This window comes from Mauremys mutica, chromosome 4, assembly GCF_020497125.1.
Source record: "Mauremys mutica isolate MM-2020 ecotype Southern chromosome 4, ASM2049712v1, whole genome shotgun sequence".
In the NCBI taxonomy this organism is placed as follows: Eukaryota; Metazoa; Chordata; order Testudines; family Geoemydidae; genus Mauremys; species Mauremys mutica.
In genome coordinates, this window is record NC_059075.1 from 40,987,557 (window position 1) to 41,005,253 (window position 17,697).

General features: G+C 45.3%; 1 protein-coding gene across 3 annotated transcripts in view; it reads left to right on the forward strand.

Annotated features, from left to right (window-relative positions):
- The window catches only part of POMT2 (protein O-mannosyltransferase 2), a 42,728-nt gene that overhangs the window by 24,659 nt on the left and 372 nt on the right, over nt 1–17,697 (forward strand). For all 3 annotated transcript variants that reach the window (XM_045012582.1, XM_045012583.1, XM_045012584.1), the window contains exons 12-20: nt 739–817; nt 1,623–1,774; nt 3,149–3,240; nt 4,367–4,443; nt 7,669–7,740; nt 8,024–8,083; nt 8,288–8,393; nt 16,008–16,148; nt 17,151–17,262. In XM_045012582.1, coding sequence (XP_044868517.1) covers nt 739–817; nt 1,623–1,774; nt 3,149–3,240; nt 4,367–4,443; nt 7,669–7,740; nt 8,024–8,083; nt 8,288–8,393; nt 16,008–16,148; nt 17,151–17,262 — 891 coding nt within the window. The remainder of the gene's footprint in view (nt 1–738; nt 818–1,622; nt 1,775–3,148; nt 3,241–4,366; nt 4,444–7,668; nt 7,741–8,023; nt 8,084–8,287; nt 8,394–16,007; nt 16,149–17,150; nt 17,263–17,697) is intronic.

A 17,697-nucleotide genomic window follows, 5' to 3' on the forward strand; every position in this document is an offset into this window, starting at 1 on the left:
CTTGTTGAGGGTCCATGTTTTCAAACTTTTCTCTGCAACCATGAGAGCTAGAAACTTACTTTTTGTAGGGGAAAGCTGAGATTCTTAAATAATAACATGATTCCAGCAGCTGGGGCTTTAAGAAAAATACCAGATATGAGAGTCATGATAAAATCATGAGTTGGCGACACTGGATCTTGTCAACTCTCACATGCAGAGGAGGGCTGGACCTGGGATAGAAGAACCGAGAAAAATGTAGGAGCTGCACAAATGATGCAGCAAGTGATCCTTTTTCTTTTGAGTCCTAGCCTAATAGTTCAGCATGGTGCTAGGGGATTTTGTGCTGCTAGAGGGTGCAGTCTTTTGCATGGAAAATAAAACTAACTATCAAGAGTGGTCAAGACCTCAAAGACCTCATGGCATGTTCTGCAAGAACAGGGATGTTAGCCCTAGTGCCCTGAGTAATTGTAGTCTTAAAATCCTGCCTCCCAGTAGTTTCATTTGAACTACTCATTTCTATGTCCTAAACTGTAGTGTGGTATAGTCAGTATGCTTTTGAACTTCTCCAGAGGTGGTTGAATGTGGCCTGTGAAGTGATTCCTATATATATATATGGTTCAGAAATAAATTTGTAATGCCTATAAAGTGCTGTGGAATCTGTATAAATGAATCTTTATTGGTGACCAAAATGAAAGCTCTTCATACAAACCATTCTCAATGTAAAATTGAAAACTGTGTTTTACTTGTGATTAATTTCAGGACTTCTAGAAATCTTCACAGTCACCAGCATGAGGCCCCCATGACAAGGAAGCACTTTCAGGTCACTGGATACGGAATAGTAAGTGAATAGTAAGAATAATTCTTATTCCGCTTGAGGGAGGTTCATCCCAAGACAAAAGATTTACTCCTACTTTTAGTTTTTTGTCTCTTAGCCAGTTTCTTATCTATGAGAACACTTACAATGCATGAAAGTACATGGGAGGTTATAATGGAAGTTGGAGCTCATTACACAGGTTAATATATGATGTATGTCGGTGTGAAGGAATTAGAATAGCACATAATTAAGATCTTTCCAAAATGTGCACATACAAAGAAACAGCTTTAAACTATCACCACAACCCTAGCTTTGTCAGCACCAGACTCTTTAAATTCTAACTTTAAAGCTGCCAGACAGTTATTATTTTCTGTACACTGCCTTGCGGTATAGACAAATGGCATCTAGGGTCTAAACTGAGCAGTGCTCTGACTTTTGTAAATGAAATCTGCTTTGAGTCTTAAATGCCCTGAGGCAAGAGACTATTCAATAAACCCACTATGCTGCCCAGCCAAACCATCCGGTTTAAAATCCCTTTAAAATGTAACTTCATATCTTGAGAGCCACATATGAAGTTGAAGCAAAGAATTTTGGAATTGGTGAGGAAAATATGTAGGTAGATAGTAAGCATGGATACATCATACATTGCTGGTGTCTATAAAATTCTGTTCCTGCTGGAGAATCCCTGTTACCACTCAGGAGGTTAAGCTGGGTCTGATCCACTCAGTTTTGTCAACACTGTAAAGTTTCAGAAGCTCCTGTTTTCTGTGTCTTGTTCTCCAGTGACACATGCTTTTGATTTTTTTTTGGTGGTGTGTTTGAATGATAGAATGGAACAGGAGATGCCAACGATTTTTGGCGGATTGAGGTGGTGGGCAGGAAGGCTGGGAAACGCATTAAAGTCCTACGGAGTCAGATCCGACTGACCCATCTGGCCACAGGATGCATACTTGGGTCCTCTGGGAAGACGCTGCCAAAATGGTAAATAATCTCTGAGCCTAGCTTGTGATTCTTCCTGCCAGAAGTCTCATGCTAGCAGCTGATGTTCCTTTTCTTACACAATTGACACCAGATCCCCTTGTTCAGTGGCACTTCTTAATCTGAACCTTAGAATACACACCTTTATATTTTTTCTCTATTCTTAAAAGGAAAGGGGCATCTGAAAAGTAGAAAATCAGAGTGAAATCTTGGATGAGAGTTATGAAATCTACTACAGTGAAGGGGCTAGCAAATGGCATTTCATGAGAATAAAGTCCTTTACCAAGAGGTCCATCCCAGACATCAGCATGGGGGTGTGCTTCAGCCCTGTTCAAGGGGGGCTAGCGTTAGGCATGAGTGATGAGTTCATTTTCCATAAACCAGTCAATCCTTGGCCTTTGCAAAAAAATAAATTGTCAGCATGGGAGACCGTTGTACTGAGAATGATTGCAACATAGACCCTTGGAAACTGCGACTCTTACATCACCAGCTCATTTAAGTGTAGGAGCCACCAGTGACCTAAAGGTTGTCCCATTTCACAATCCTCTGAACTATCCAATCCCTTGCTGTTATATTTATATCGGTTCCTATTCATTTTTTAATGTGAAGACCTGGACCACAATAGTGTCCCACACCCTTCTCTCCTATGTGTGAGCACAGATCTGGAGTATGAGAGCAGATGCAACAAGTGGCTCTGGAAGAGGAAAGGTTTTTATTTGTTCCAGGTCTCTGGAAAAGCCCATGCCTGCTGATAGTGATCTCATTGATGGTCAGTGATTGAGTAGCCTGAGGTCACCCTACCTGTAGGGAGGTTGTTCTGTAGTTTCCCACTTAAGGGTCTCATATTTTTCTGAGCATCTAGTACTGGCTGTTTTGAAGACAGTGTAATTGACTAAAAGAACAATTGGTCTGATCCACTATGGCAATTCCTTTGTTTCTATAATGCAGTTGCTTTAGCTATGAATTGACTTTTAAAGTAATGGTGACGGCTTCTCCTGGGGAGAATCTAAAAGTTGACTTGAAGTTGTTGGGAGCTACAGATATTCAGCTCCTCTGAAAATTAAGCCACATATTTATTTACCTAAATATGGATTTCGGTACCTAATTTGAGGAACCCCGATATGGAAGTGTTGCTCTTCATATATACAGCAGTCTTGTGACCTTAGACACTCCTGAAATCCAGTCCAGTTTCTGTTTATACTCTGATAAGGGAGGACTTCTGGGTACACAGAAATGAATCTGTTAGGTTGGATGCTGCAGTTGGTGCTAATTGATAGCTGACTTTGGACAAGGAATGTCAATTTGAATGAAAAATTGAATTGTAAATAGTGGTTCTCCTTCGGGAGGTAGGTGACTGACTGTCCTGCTGTTCCTCAGGGGCTGGGAACAGGTGGAAGTCACCTGCACTCCATATGTGAAGGAGACTCCCAATGCCCTTTGGAATGTTGAAGATCACATCAATCCCAAGCGTAAGTGATGAAATCTCTTGGACACTATGCAGGTTGGCTTGTTTGTTTTCAAGGGGAGAGAGTGAGGTTATCAAGAGGTCAGAGCAAGGCACTCAGTGTTTGGGATCCCTGGGTTCTGTTCCCAGCTCTGGTACTGACCTGTTGCATGATCTTGGGCCAGTCACTCTGCCTCCTTTTCTGTATTGTAAAATGGGGGGATTGTGAGATATGGTGTTTATAAACCACTTTGACATCCTCAGGACCTGCAGAAGGGTGAAGTATTATGGAAGAGCTGGTCACAACTTGATAGTTAAAGTTGTAACTGATGTTTCACTATGAGACTTATTTTAAGCCCCCCTTACCAGCTTTTTAATTGAAGGAGCTATTCTGAATGCAAGTGTATAATAGAAGTTTTTAGATGATTTTTAGAAAGTGTAGGATCTTCACTGCCCTATTCCACACTTGCCTCATTCTCTTTTCCAGGAACATTCCAATAATGAGGTTGCTAGAATTGTGACATGGGGTAAGAATAGAGTTGAGAATGCCAGTTGTGACACACAGCCCCTCCAGCACAATCCAAAAGTTAGACCTGTGTCATAGCCTTTTTCACTGTCTGCTTGGTTTACGTGTTACTCAATACCCTGATTTTTATCACACAACTTGCTTGATTCTGACCTCATTAAAACCCGCTAACATTTTGCAGCCTTTCAGAAGTACTATATTCAACCCAAGAGAAATAAATTCTGAGCTGTTCATTTGGTCTGGAGTCTTCTCCCACTGTCATGCATTTTGCATTCTCCCACTCATGGCTGATCTCTGGATAAAGAATAGTCTATGAACAGTGAGGCTCTTATTTCTGCTTAAACACAGAGACTGTTTATTTCAGGGAGTTTTATCTGTTTCTCACGCTTCTGAAAGTACAGTGGGAAATCAAAAAGTAGATCAGTTGTGAAATTCACTTGGGGATACTTTCTTGACTGTAAGAGGTTGTGTTTAGAATATGAATGACATGCAATGAGAACCAAGGAGGTACCAGAAGAAGGTTACTCACAGATTTGATACAGGAGGAGAGGGTTTATTGTGTGTGTATGTATTAAAGGAAGGTAGCATGTACAGGCTTCTAATTCACCTGTTTTCTTTTCCATAGTGCCCAATATCAGTCTGGATGTTCTGAAACCTTCCTTCCCAGAGATTCTCCTGGAGTCCCACATGGTTATGATCCGGGTAGGGTCACTTTTATTTTAGATTGTCATGTGTGTGTTTGTTTCTTTTTAGCTCAAGAGTTAAAAACATTCTGTACTGTGATGTCCAGGGAATAGCAGCAGTCAAGATAGGACAGAATATATATTGGCATGGGTTACAAGGATTTATACTTAGAGAAGAAGGATGGCCTTATGGTTGAAGTTCTAAAATGGTACTTGGAAGATCTAGGTTCAGTTCCTGGCTGTTCCATAGACTTTGTATGACCTAGGGCAAGTCACTTAATCTCTCTGTGCCTTATGTTCTCTTCTGTGAGACAGGGATATTATACTTCCCTACCTCATGGGACGGTTGTAAAGATAAGCTCATTAATGCTCATGAGGCACTCAGTGCAGTGATGGGAGCCATAAAAGTATGTGTATAAACACTTGGGGATACACGAACATCTGATGGAAAAATTTAAAAAGACAAAAACCCATTGTTTCAAAAACTCTTCCATGTTCTGTTTTCTGCTTTCCTCTTCCCTCATTCTTTGTCACTGAGGATGTTTGCAAAAAAACAGATTTGTTTTTCTTCAGAGTTTGACTGCTCTTGTAGTCTTCTCACCTGAGACTGTTTTGTATGACCGTGTCTTTCTCCTTTCTGTGCCTTAGTTTCTCCATCTGTAAAATGGGGATGATACTGACCTTATGAAAGACTCTGAGGCTAATGTGTTGTTTGTAAAGCTCTTTTGAAAGGAAAAGGGCTCTAGAAATGCTCAGCAACGTTATTAATACTAATCATTTCCATGGCAACCAGTTATAATATTGCTTTACGTAAGGAAGTATCAACATAACTGTTTCCATAGAAGTAATTTTCTTGTCTCGAAATGAGGACTTTTATTTCAGACTAAAGGAAAACCTATAGGAGTAGCTGAGCTGTTAAATAGCTAAGATCCTGCTTCTTCCACACATGTTCTCAGCAATAAAGAACCGGAGAAGAAAAATGTAGAGAATACTTGGTCTTGGTAGTAACCTGGGAAACATTCACATTTGTGAAGTAATTTTAAGATATGGGTGTCCTCTAGGATGCAGCTACTAGAGGGTGACATGATCATGCTCTTTGATGGACACTCCATCTAGCGAAAGGCATTAATGATGACCAACATTCACTGGGTGTGTATATATTCACACACAAATCTATGTACACAAAGTATCGGGTGGCATAGGAAGAAACGCCTATAGTTAAGCAACACTTTCTCTTATAAGACTTTTTTCAGCTGGCAAACTTTAACTGAAATTTTCCATGCTAGCTGTCTGCCTTAGGTGGAATTTTACTGAAAAATTTCAGCAAAAGTAATTCAGGCATTTCTCAGAGGTTTGAGGGGAAAAAATACTTTTGTTTTTCCTATATTGCCCCCAAAAAACCCACCTTTAAAATCATTTAATTGAGAAGCAAATATTGTTTCCATCACTTGGAACAGCGACTTGAAATTTACTAGGGGGTTTGTTGTCCTGGTGTCCAGGATATGTCTGTTGCTGTCTCTATGAAAATCAGATCATGGGGAGGTGGCCTGAGCAAGACTTTCCCTGCAGTTGCTCCTCCTGGTTGCCAGGGGCTGCTGTGGCACTAGATAACAGTACTGAGAGCAGGTAGACTCTTTCTCATGTGCTCTCAGTGTTCTCCCTGCTGGCGCCCAGCTGACCCAGGCAACAGGGAGGAGAAAATAACCTGACTGATCTGCAGGTGGGTGAGGATCCAGGCCTGTGGGGAGGGAGACTGAGACAGGGGTTCAGGGAGTAGCAGGAAGACCGGGGTGAACAGCAATGGGATGGTAGAAACTGGGGTGAGCAGCTGTGTGGTGAGGTTATGAGACATGGAGCTGAGAGGAGGCAGAGCAGGGGGAATGGAATGGGTCAAAGCAGGCAGTGGGAAGACTGAGATGAGGACAAACTGGAGGGGCCAGAGGCAGAAGGTGTTAGGCTTGGCAGGAGCAGATACAGAATGGTTCTTAACCACTAGATTCCACTCCCCTCAGATCCTGCAATGAAAGCCAGGATTCCTGAGTCTCAATATTCCTCTGCTGCCAGCAATAGCTGTAAACCCACTGGCAAAATGTGTGACTCCACTCCCTCTAGTGGCCAGCCTCAGGGTCAGGAGTCCTGTGAAAAAAAATATTATGGGATCATGTAATTAAAGACATTATTGTAATGCATATGCACAAGAGAGCTGAATTAAGGTTACATAGGCAACCTTAATTCTGGTATTTCCTAACTTTTGAGTGCTTGACTGTGTACTATTCTCTTACTGTAGATTTCTATGTGTACTTTTTTATAGAAACTATGAAAGGAGAATTGTTCAAAAACAGCCTCTGATACTCTATGTCCAGATTTTCATTTCTGAGGTTCTGTACGCTTGGCTGTGTGCATGCAGATTAGGGCATTAAATAGCCATTTTGCTGGTACAAATAATCAGGCATGGAAAGTTGCTTGCATACTTTTAGAGGATGCAGACTCTGAATCTAATCCTTTATTTACCATCAGGTGTCAGCTGCTTCACAGGTCACTGCTTCATGTAAATCTTGGGCCAGGTTTAGTGCTGGCAGTTACTGTGAAGCTTCTTGCCCAACTCCTTCTCTCTGTAGATGATATACAGCCTAATGCTTGGTTTATATCTGGAGTTTAGTGGGAAGGTCTCAGATTCAAACCAGTATACTTTACCTGTGCTCTGAAGATGGTGGGCTTGCTTCCTGTTGTTTAACAGCCGTAGAGCAGAGGAGTTGACTTTTCAGTGTGTGTACAATTGGTGCAATTAGAGGGAGAGGCTTCCAGATGCACAGCAATGTATATGGAATGGGGACCTAAACTTGGTCTCTGATTGTGATTTGCGGGTCAGCCTGGCATCTCTCTCTCTTTTACTGGTGCATGAAGCAGTCCCCAGGAAATGTTTTGCCATCACTGCATGCTGCTGTAATGAGAGAACAGAGTACGGCCTTACAATAAAGTGAAATAGTTGTGGGCATTTCCAGGAGCTAATCTACTGCAAAGTAATGGGGGTAGTAGGAACACTAGCAAAGCCTGATGTTTAAATCTAGGTGCTCCTGAAAGGGCTTAACCTTTCTAGGGCATTTGCTTATGCACACCTTTGAACATATCAGAAACAGGGTTATTCTTCCTATGCCCCTGAAGCCCTTCCTAGACAGAGAGCTGCCATGCAGGACTTGCAGCACAACTGCCTATTGACTGTAATTTTCTTCTCAACCGCCTATAGGGAAATAGTGGCCTCAAACCAAAGGAGAATGAAGTCACATCCAAGCCTTGGCACTGGCCCATCAACTACCAGGTATGCTGACAAATCCACCTTCCTGTCTGATTGCAAGTGCTTTTGATAGGGGTATGGCACCCAAACTGTAGAGCTGTGGGACTGCATCTCTTTATTAAAATGCATGACTATGTTTCAGCTGCTGCTGAAATAACCTTTTTGTTGGCACGAGAAGGAACTTATCTCACCTTTCTCACTGCTGACTCTTTGTGGAAGCCTCAGTGAGTTTGAAGGTTGATGTGGGCTCACTAGGCACAAACCCATTTTAATTTCCTCTGATACCCTTTCCCTGTTCCTCCTCCAGGGCCTGCGTTTCTCTGGAGTCAACGAAACAGATTATCGAGTTTATTTGCTGGGGAACCCGGTAAGTGGGGGATTTGCAAAACAATGATTTCTGCCTTTAGCACATATTTAGTTTTCTCCCGGTTTTCCTAGAGACAGTGGCTCCCTGCCTTTCTCTTCTCTAGTTGCTTTCTTCCCCTTCTCTTCTGTGGTTTCACTTAGCTTTCTATCATGTCTTATGCACTCTCTGCTACTTCCATCTCCTCCTTTGGTCTTTCCCACACAGGTAGTCTGGTGGCTGAATCTGGTCACTATTGGATTGTACCTCCTAATGGCAACTTGCGCTATTGTGGCTATCAAGAGGGGAGTTCAGCTGACAGTTGAATTCAAAGGTAAGTCCAGCTCTCCTACCCTACTGCATTTGTAGGCTTCAGTGTTGTGACAGTTTGTCATCCTGGTTTCCTGCTGCAGGAAAGCTGATTCTCTCTCTGCTATGGAACACCAGACCACTCAGAAATTGAACAAAATGTGTTCAAGAGGAACATGACAGCAATGAGTACAAGTATTTAAAATGTATAATGCTATAGAAATGCTAAATCTTATACCTGGAAGGATGTAAATACCAAGAAAGGGGAGAGGAATTAACAGTTTTTTCAGGCTGTAAAGGACCCTTTTGAAAATCTTTTCAGACCTGCATAGCATGGTACAGATTTCACTCGGATATCTCATCTAGCTGAACAAATTTAAGTTGAATTAAAGCATATCTTTTAGAAAGACATCAGCCTTGATTTAAAGTCTGTTTTTAAGAATTGTTCATATAAGTCCAAGGGGTTGTAACTAAGAGGAGTGGGATGAAATTAAAAATCAGTTAAATTTAGGCAGAATATCCAGAAAATCATCCTGACACTGAGATATACAAAACTATGGAACAGCCTTTCCAGGAAAAATGCAGGAAGCCCCATTCCTCGAGTCATACAAAACTGGACTGGACAATGCTCTATTAAAAATCCTGTAGGGAGCAATCCTACATTTGCTCGAAGGGGGGTGGTCTATTGGATCCCTCTCTGGTTCATGACTGTGTGATATGTGCTGTATTAATATTACACATCTGTGTTGAAAGGAGAAATGCTAGCTAGTGCCCATTAGGGAGCTGACAGAGAGAGGGTACTAGGAGGAGGATATTAACAGCCCTTTCTCCTTCCTTAGCCTCTTCCATCTACAGATTACAAAGCACTTCACAAACCCTAAGGAATCCAGTCTTACAATATCCCTCTGACATAGATCAGTGTTTCCCCTATATTACAGATAATTGTGTAGGAAATAAGGTACAGAAAGGTGAAGTGATTTTTAGCTAAGGCCACTGAGGTTAGGTCTACACTGTGATAAAAGACCCGTGGCATTGCCATGGCTTGCATAGATCAGCTCAGGGGTTCTAAAATTGCAGTGTAAACCCCCTGGAGCCCAGGCGCTGACATTGTGAGTGAGGAGGGTCTCAGAGCCCAAGGCCTTGTCTACACTACAAGACTATTTCGAATCTACTTAAGTCGAATTTGTGGATTCGACCTTATGAAGTCGAATTTGTGTATCCACAGTAAATACACTAATTCGAATTTCTGAGTCCACAGTAACGGGGCTGGCGTCGACTTTGGAAGCGGTGCACTGTGGGAAGCTATCCCACAGTTCCCGCAGTCCCCGCTGCCCATTGGAATGCTAGGTAGAGCTCCCAATGCCTCCTGGGGGAAAAATGTGTCGAGGGTGCTTTTGGGTAACTGTTGTCATTGAACCGTCAATCACGCCCTCCCTCCCTGAAAGCTCCGGCGGGAAATCTGTTCGCGCCCTTCTCTTGTCAGTTACAGCGCGTACGCCACAGCACTGCGAGCATGGAGCCCGCTGCGATCATCGCTGCACTTATGGCCGTTGTCAACTCCTCGCACCTTATCGTCCACCTCTTCCACAGTCAGCTGCTGAGAAATCGGGCGAGGAGGCTCCAGCAGCGCGGTGAGGACAGGAATTCACAGAGTGGCGCAGACCTCTCACAAAGCAGGGTACGCCGCGCCGTGGAGATCATGGTGGCAATGGGTCAAGTTCATGGTGTGGAACGGCGATTCTGGGCCCGGGAAACAAGCACGGACTGGTGGGACCGCATAGTGCTGCAGGTCTGGGATGAATCACAGTGGCTGCGAAACTTCAGGATGCGTAAGGGCACTTTCCTTGAACTCTGTGACTTGCTGTCCCCTGCCCTGAAGCGCCAGGACACCCGGATGCGAGCAGCCCTTAGTGTGCAGAAGCGAGTGGCCATAGCCCTCTGGAAACTTGCAACGCCAGACAGCTACCGGTCAGTAGCGAACCACTTTGGCGTGGGCAAATCTACCATGGGGGTTGCTGTGATTGAAGTAGCCCACGCAATCGTTGAGCAACTTCTCTCAAAGGTAGTGACTCTCGGAAACGTCCAGGACATCATAGATGGCTTCGCCGCGATGGGATTCCCAAACTGCGGTGGGGCTATAGATGGGAACTCACATCCCTATCCTGGCACCAGCCCACCAGGCCAGCGAGTACATTAACCGAAAGGGCTACTTTTCAATGGTGCTGCAAGCACTGGTAGACCATAGGGGACGTTTTACCAACATCTTCGTTGGGTGGGCGGGCAAGGTTCATGACGCGCGTGTGTTCAGGAACTCTGGTCTGTTTAAACGCCTCCAGGCAGGTACTTTCTTCCCGGACCACAAACTAACGGTTGGGGATGTGCAGATGCCTACAGTGATCCTCGGGGACCCAGCCTACCCGCTAATGCCCTGGGTCATGAAGCCCTATACAGGCGCCTTGGACAGAGAGAAGGAACTCTTCAACTACCGGCTGAGCAAGTGCAGAATGGTGGTGGAGTGTGCTTTCGGACGTCTCAAGGGGAGATGGCGGAGCTTACTGACTCGCTCGGACATCAGCGAAAAGAATATCCCCGTAGTTATTGCTGCTTGCTGTGTGCTACACAATCTCTGTGAGAGCAAGGGCGAGACCTTTTTGTCCGGATGGGAGGTTGAGGCAAATCGCCTGGCTGCAGTTTACGCTCATCCAGACACCCACTTTCCCCCACTTCCAAAGCACATTTTAAAGCAAATTAATTGTAACACTCATTATTAATAAATCTTTGTTTTACTTTGCATTTCTGTTCAGGTGTTGAAACATGGACACATACTGTGCTGGGCACGGTGTGCACTGATGTACAGACCGCTTGTTCCATAGAGGAATGACATCCTCCTGCTCCTACATAGGTCTCTGGGGTGGGGGACGGTTGCAAGTGGTTGTGCATGAAGGGGAAGGTTTGCAGGAAGGGGTGGGTTTGCAGGAAGGGGCGAGTGGTGCCTTCTTTGGATAGGGGTTTGGATGACGGCAGTGGGCTGCGGGTTTGGGCGTAGGAAGGGGTGAGGGGTGTGGGGGAAGGGTGAGTATCTGTCCGTGGATGAGGGCTCTTGTTGGGGCTCAGGGCAGCGGAGAGGCTCGTTGCTACGGTGGAAGTGCATGGTAAGGGCAGCGTGCCTTAACATTAAGGGGGTGGCAGGCGCTGGGACCCTGGACAAGCATACACATCACAGAATGACCCGGGGCAGCATACACCACACAGAGTGACCCTGGTGCCTACTGACTGCAGTGTGTGTGTGCCCTGCAGTTGATCATGCCCCCAAGTCTGTACCCTGGTAATGTAGGCTATACTGTGCAATTATAAATCCCCTCTCCCCCCCCCTCCCCCCCATACACAAAAAAATCCTCTGACACGAAAGACGTGACCGAAACAGTGAATAACAGCAAACAGCTTTTAATAATCTAATACACAGTGGGGGGATGAAACTTGGATTTGGGACTGGGTGAGCCTGTAAGGGAAGCACTTCTACAAATTTATAGCGTGAGAGGTGTGTGGTACATTAGCGCTATGCAGTGGTGCAGTGACAGTTCTCACGGCCCCTACCGCCCCTCCGTCTTGTACTTTTGGGTGAGGGGGGGGCAGGACTTCTTGGCGGGGGAGGGCGGTTGCAGATACACTGCAGGGGGGCTCTGTCCTCCTGCCTGCGGTCCTGCAGAACATCATCAAGGCGCCGGAGTGTGTCCGTTTGCTCCCTCATTAGCCCAAGCAGCGTTTGAGTCGCCTGCTGGTCTTCCTGCCGCCACCTATCCTCCCGTTCGATGTGTGTGCGATGCTGTTGACATAGGGTCTCCCTCCACTGTCTCTGCTCTGCCGCCTCGGCTCTGGAGCAGGCCATCAGTTCCGCGAACATCTCGTCCCTAGTCTTTTTCTTTCGCCGCCTAATCTGCGCCAGCCTCTGCGAGGGGGATGCCGGGGCAGTCTGGGAAAGAGCCGAAGCTGTGTGATGGGAAAAGTAACTGATTTCCTTGAACAGATACATGTTTGCGAACAGTGAACACAGTCTAGTCAGTTTCTCTGAACAAGACCATACAGGGCAACAAGTCTCACGAGATCTCAGGACAAGTTCGAGATTTCGGAATACGCTCTCATTGGCTGCGGCATTGCACAGGAGAGCGGACGAGTGGGGAGAGACAGCTGAATCCGTCTAGCAGACAGTCCTGGTAAGCCTTACAGTACATTCTGCTTATCAGTTAATGGATAGCTGTGCCCTCCCGCTAAAGGCAATCTGGAAATCATATACTCTGACCCTTTTCCAGCCACTCCCGCCAGTGCACGGGAAAGATCAATGTATGCTTTTCCTATGTGGCCTACAACACGTGGCTGTTAAACGAGGGTCATTGTTATGCAAAGTAAAAGTCAACCATTCACAACAGTAACAATACACTAATTGCCCTAATTAGATGCAGCATTTCATGAACGAGATCACCCTGAGGCGGGTCCCTCGGAGTCACAAAGAGCGGATGCTAAGGGAAGCCCTGCAGAGACCAGGACCATATGCGGCCATGCTTGTGGAGGCGATGATTCCCATGTACATAAGGATGTCCTGGCGCGGAAGAGTGTGCTTCCACGGAGCACCCAACAAGGCACCTCTCCCCAGGAACCTCCTGCGGAGGCTTTTCGAGGACCTCTATGAGACCTTTGTTGAATTGTCCCTGGAGGATTATTGTTCAATCCCTATATGTGTGGACCTACTTTTCATATAGTTTTTCATTGAAAATGTTATATATAGTATTTCTATTTTTTTATACCTGTTTTATAAAAAATAAATGTTTACATGTTTATAGCACTTACCGCCTGATCCTTCCCCTGATTCAGAGTCCGGGTTAACGGCCGGGGAGGGTTGGTAGGGGATCTCTGTGAGGGTGATGAAGAGATCCTGGCTGTCAGGGAAAGCGGTATTGTGTTCGCTGTCGCCTGCGCCGTCCTCCACAGACCCTTCCTCATCTTCCCCATCGGCGAACATCGAGGAGGAACTGTCCAGGTTCACTATGCCATCCACTGAGTCCACGGTCACTGGTGGGGCAGTGGTGGCAGACCCACCTAGAATGGCATGCAGTGCCTCGTAGAAGCGGCATGTCTGGGGCTGGGCTCCGGAGCGTCCGTTTGCCGCTCTGACTTTTTGGTAGCCTTGTCTCAGGTCCTTGATTTTCACGCGGCACTGCATTGCATCCCGGCTGTATCCTTTCTCTTTCATGGCTTTGGAGACCTTCTCGAAGGTCTTTGCGTTCCGCTTGTTGGAGCGCAGCTCCGACAGCACAGACTCCTCGCCCCACACACCGATCAGATCCAGGACTTCCCGGTCTGTCCATGCTGGGGACCTCTTTCTATTCTTGGATTGGCCGGACTCCTCTGCTGGAGAGCTCTGCATCGTTGCAGGTGCTGCGGAGCTCGCCCCGATGTCCAGCCAGGACGTCAGATTCAAAGTGCCCAGACAGGAAAAGGAATTCAAATTTTCCCGGGTCATTTCCTGTGTGGCTGGTCAGAGAATCCAAGCTCGGACTGCTGTCCAGAGCGTCAACAGAGTGGTGCACTGTGGGATAGCTCCCGGAGCTACTAAGTTCGATTTGCATCCACACCTAGCCTAATTCGAGCTAGCCATGTCGAATTTAGCGTTACTCCACCTGTCGGGGTGGAGTACCGAATTCGAACTAAAGAGCCCTCTAGTTTGAATTAAATGGCTTCCTGGTGTGGACGGTTGAGCGGTTAGTTCGAATTAACGCTGCTAAATTCGATTTAAAGTCCTAGTGTAGACCAGGCCCAAGATCCAGCCTGAGCCCAAATGTCTACACTGCAGTTTTTAGCCCTGCAGCCCAAGTCCTGAAAGCCCAAGTCAGCTGGCCCGGGCTCAGAGACTCGGTACTTCACGTTTTTTATCGCAGTGTAGACATACCTATAGTGAGTTATTGTCTGAGCTGGAAATAGGATTCAGATCTCCTGCCCCTGTTCCTCTGGTTCTAAATACTAGACCACATTCCTTTCCAGGGAATGGGCTGACAGTGAGGATCAGGGATGGCTGTCCAGAGAGAATCCTAGAAATCAGAGATTGAAAAGACCTGTTAAGCCTCATCTAGTCCATTGTCCTGTGCCACGGCAGGATTAGTCTTTACAGGACCCCATGTTAGCAAGACCAGCCAGGTCTGTGACCAGGTCTTCTGCAGGTCCGTCTTGTATGGCTTTTCCAGTATCTATTCATTGAGGAAGATGCTATTGGTAGGTATTTCTGTGTGATTCATTTTCTGTATGAATAATGCAGGTGGGATATTGTGGATAATCTTGTGTTACCTGCACAATCTGGGGCACCCTGCCTATACCCTACTGAGAGCTCAAGGCATCACCCAGTCAATTTAGGCACTCCCACCCTTTCCCTTCCAAGGGTTCGGGGCATAAGGCACCTACTCTTACCCATGCAGCTCAGGGAGAAACCTGGTCAGTTTAAGTACCCACCTTTACTCACGAGGCCAAGAGCTCTACGGGTCTGAGGATCTTTTCCCAGCGAAAGAGCCTTACCCAACTGTGCTCTAAACATCTATTTGTTAGCAAGACCCAGAGAATACATATACTAAGTAAATCTATTATACTCACCACTCCCAATATATAGACAAATTTCACCTGATGGCCAGTCAGGATCCACTCGTCTGGGGGTTGCCAGCGATGCCTCTGCATGTCACAGTCATGCAGAGGATTCGATGTTTTGCAGCTTCTTGTTGTACTACAGTACAGAGTTGCTCCCTCATTAGCCCAAGCAGCGTTTGAGTCGCCTGCTGGTCTTCCTGCCAGCACAGAGTTGATTCCCAAAGAGTATTGATTTTCATTTATGTTATATAGGTAAAACTAGCTATCTCCTTCAAATTTAATAAGCCTATCACATTATCCCACACCCCCACATAACAAAAATTGTAACCAATTACACACTGGCCCCTGTGTGTCCTCCTTCCTGTCCAAGTTTTTTACATTTTATCTTTCATGTCCAAATTGTAACTTATTTGTGACCTTTTCTGTTTGTGCAGGTGGTCAGCATAAATTTGTGGGTCAGAACTTATCTTATACCATTTGTTGAGTCTCCCTCTGTACCTAAAACTTTCCAGTGCCTGGGTGTCTCTGCTTTACAACTGTGGTGGTTATAATTCTTGTTAGGGACATTCCAGAGGTGGGGGTGCTTTATCAGCAGCAGATCATTCTTTTTTTCTTTTTTCAGTTTCAGTGATAAGCTCCCTGAGTTTCACCCAAGGCTGGTTTAATATGGGGAGGAGTGCGGGGTTTGATTGGATCACAGAATATCAGGGTTGGAAGGGACCTCAGGAGGTCATCTAGTCCAACCCCCTGTTCAAAGTAGGACCAATCCCCAACTAAATTAGACAGATTTTTGCCCCAGATCCCTAAATGGCCCCCTCAAGGATTGAACACACACTGCTAAATCCAATGCTCAAACCACTGAGCTATCCCTCCCCCCAACACTTGGAACATAGACCTGCTAAGTCTGTGCTTACCAATCTTACTGGTGTTCACACTCTGCCTCCTTGGTGTTGAGGTTTGAAAGGGTAGCCAGGGTTGTAAAGTTTTATCTCCGGAATGTGTGTTTGTGTTTCAGAGCTCTCTGAAGTCTTGCTACATAGTGGAGGGAAGATCATGCTGGGCTGGCTCCTCCATTACCTCCCTTTCTTCATGATGGGCAGAGTCCTCTACTTTCATCATTACTTTCCTGCCATGCTTTTCTCTAGCATGTTGACAGGTAAATACTGCAAAGCAGAGACTTTGAAGGCAGAGGGGAATAGGAGGCGAGCAGAGTTGGAAGGGGTATTTTTAAAGTGACATAACTAAGAAATCAATTTCTTTTTTCTTTCGGATCTCTGGTTCAGGGCTAGTGCTTGGAAACACTGGTTCAAAAGTGTTTTTAGCCCTAGTTGCTTAAGACAGCGAATCCTATACAATTGTGTCATTTGGATTACCATCTTGATTTGACCTCAGAGAGGCTATAGCGCTAGTGGATAGGGCATGGGACTGGGATTTAGGAGACCTGGCTTCTTTTCCCTGCTTTGCCACTTTCTTGCTATGTGACGTGGGTGAGTCATTTCACCTCCCCTTGACTCTGTTAGTTCCCTTTCTGTTCTGTATCTTGTCTGTTTAGAGTTCTTCAGGATAGGGACTGTCTCTTACTATGTTTTTGTATAGTGCTTTGTAATGGGGCCTTGATATCAGTTGGGATCTCTAGATACTACTGTAATACAAACGATATATTAAAATAATCCATTTAAATTCCAACATGATTTTTAGTAATCACTGTCTTCAGACCACTAAGAAATAAAGTTTTATGGCTATGTAAACTGGAAGTCCCTGTTCTCAAATGGTATAAAGCATTAATCTTGGACCCTGGTAGTACATGAGCCTTCAGCTACTAAAATCATGTTGCACTTGAAATGGAGGAGACAGAAGAAGCAAGATAGTAATTGGAATTATGTAATTTTGTGGTCTGATACCTCTAGCTGTCAGGACTAATGTAAAGTATATTATTCCAGTGGGAATGTTGGGAAAACCAAATCTCTACTGATAGAAAGCTTCACTTCTTGTGCTAAGGGTTGATAAGAGATCAGACTTTAAAAACAGAATTGGTCCTTTGTTCATATAGAGCTTTATCAGCATTTGTTTGTGACTGAATGTAGCAAATATAACCTGCATCTCTCTCCTGGCTTCTGACATGGTGCCTCTAGTTATGAATTGTATTTTCTTCTCCTAGGAATTACATGGGACACGTTGCTGAAGTTTTGTGCTGGGTGCCTGTCCTGCTCCGTGGGGAAGAGGGTGTATACATATGGGACGCTGGCACTGATGCTGCTCATTGTGTACAGGTGAGAGCCAGAAACTGAGCTGCTCCTCCATGTAAAACAACATCTGTTGTCTCAGTGGAAGTGTTGGCTCCTTGACACGTGTTGTTTTTAAACTTTTAACTCTCCCAACTCCTTTCCCCTTTTTTGTCCTCTGCTAAATTCTCGGATAGCAACAAACTCAGCCCTGAACCCTTCATATGAACCAGATACAGCTTTTGTCCATCTCCTGGTAATGACTTCGCAGAAACCTTTTCATTACAGGGAGTCTCTTTGTTTAACCCCAGAGCTCAGTGGGTACAAATGCTGTCAGCTGGATTGGCTCCCTTCTTCCCCACAGCTTAGCAGATACAGACTCTGATCCCCACCCCACATGGTGCCAGACCATCGGTCTATGCTATACTTTAAAAATGTATTGATTAAACATGTTTATAGGCTTCCCAATCCCACCCCACCCAT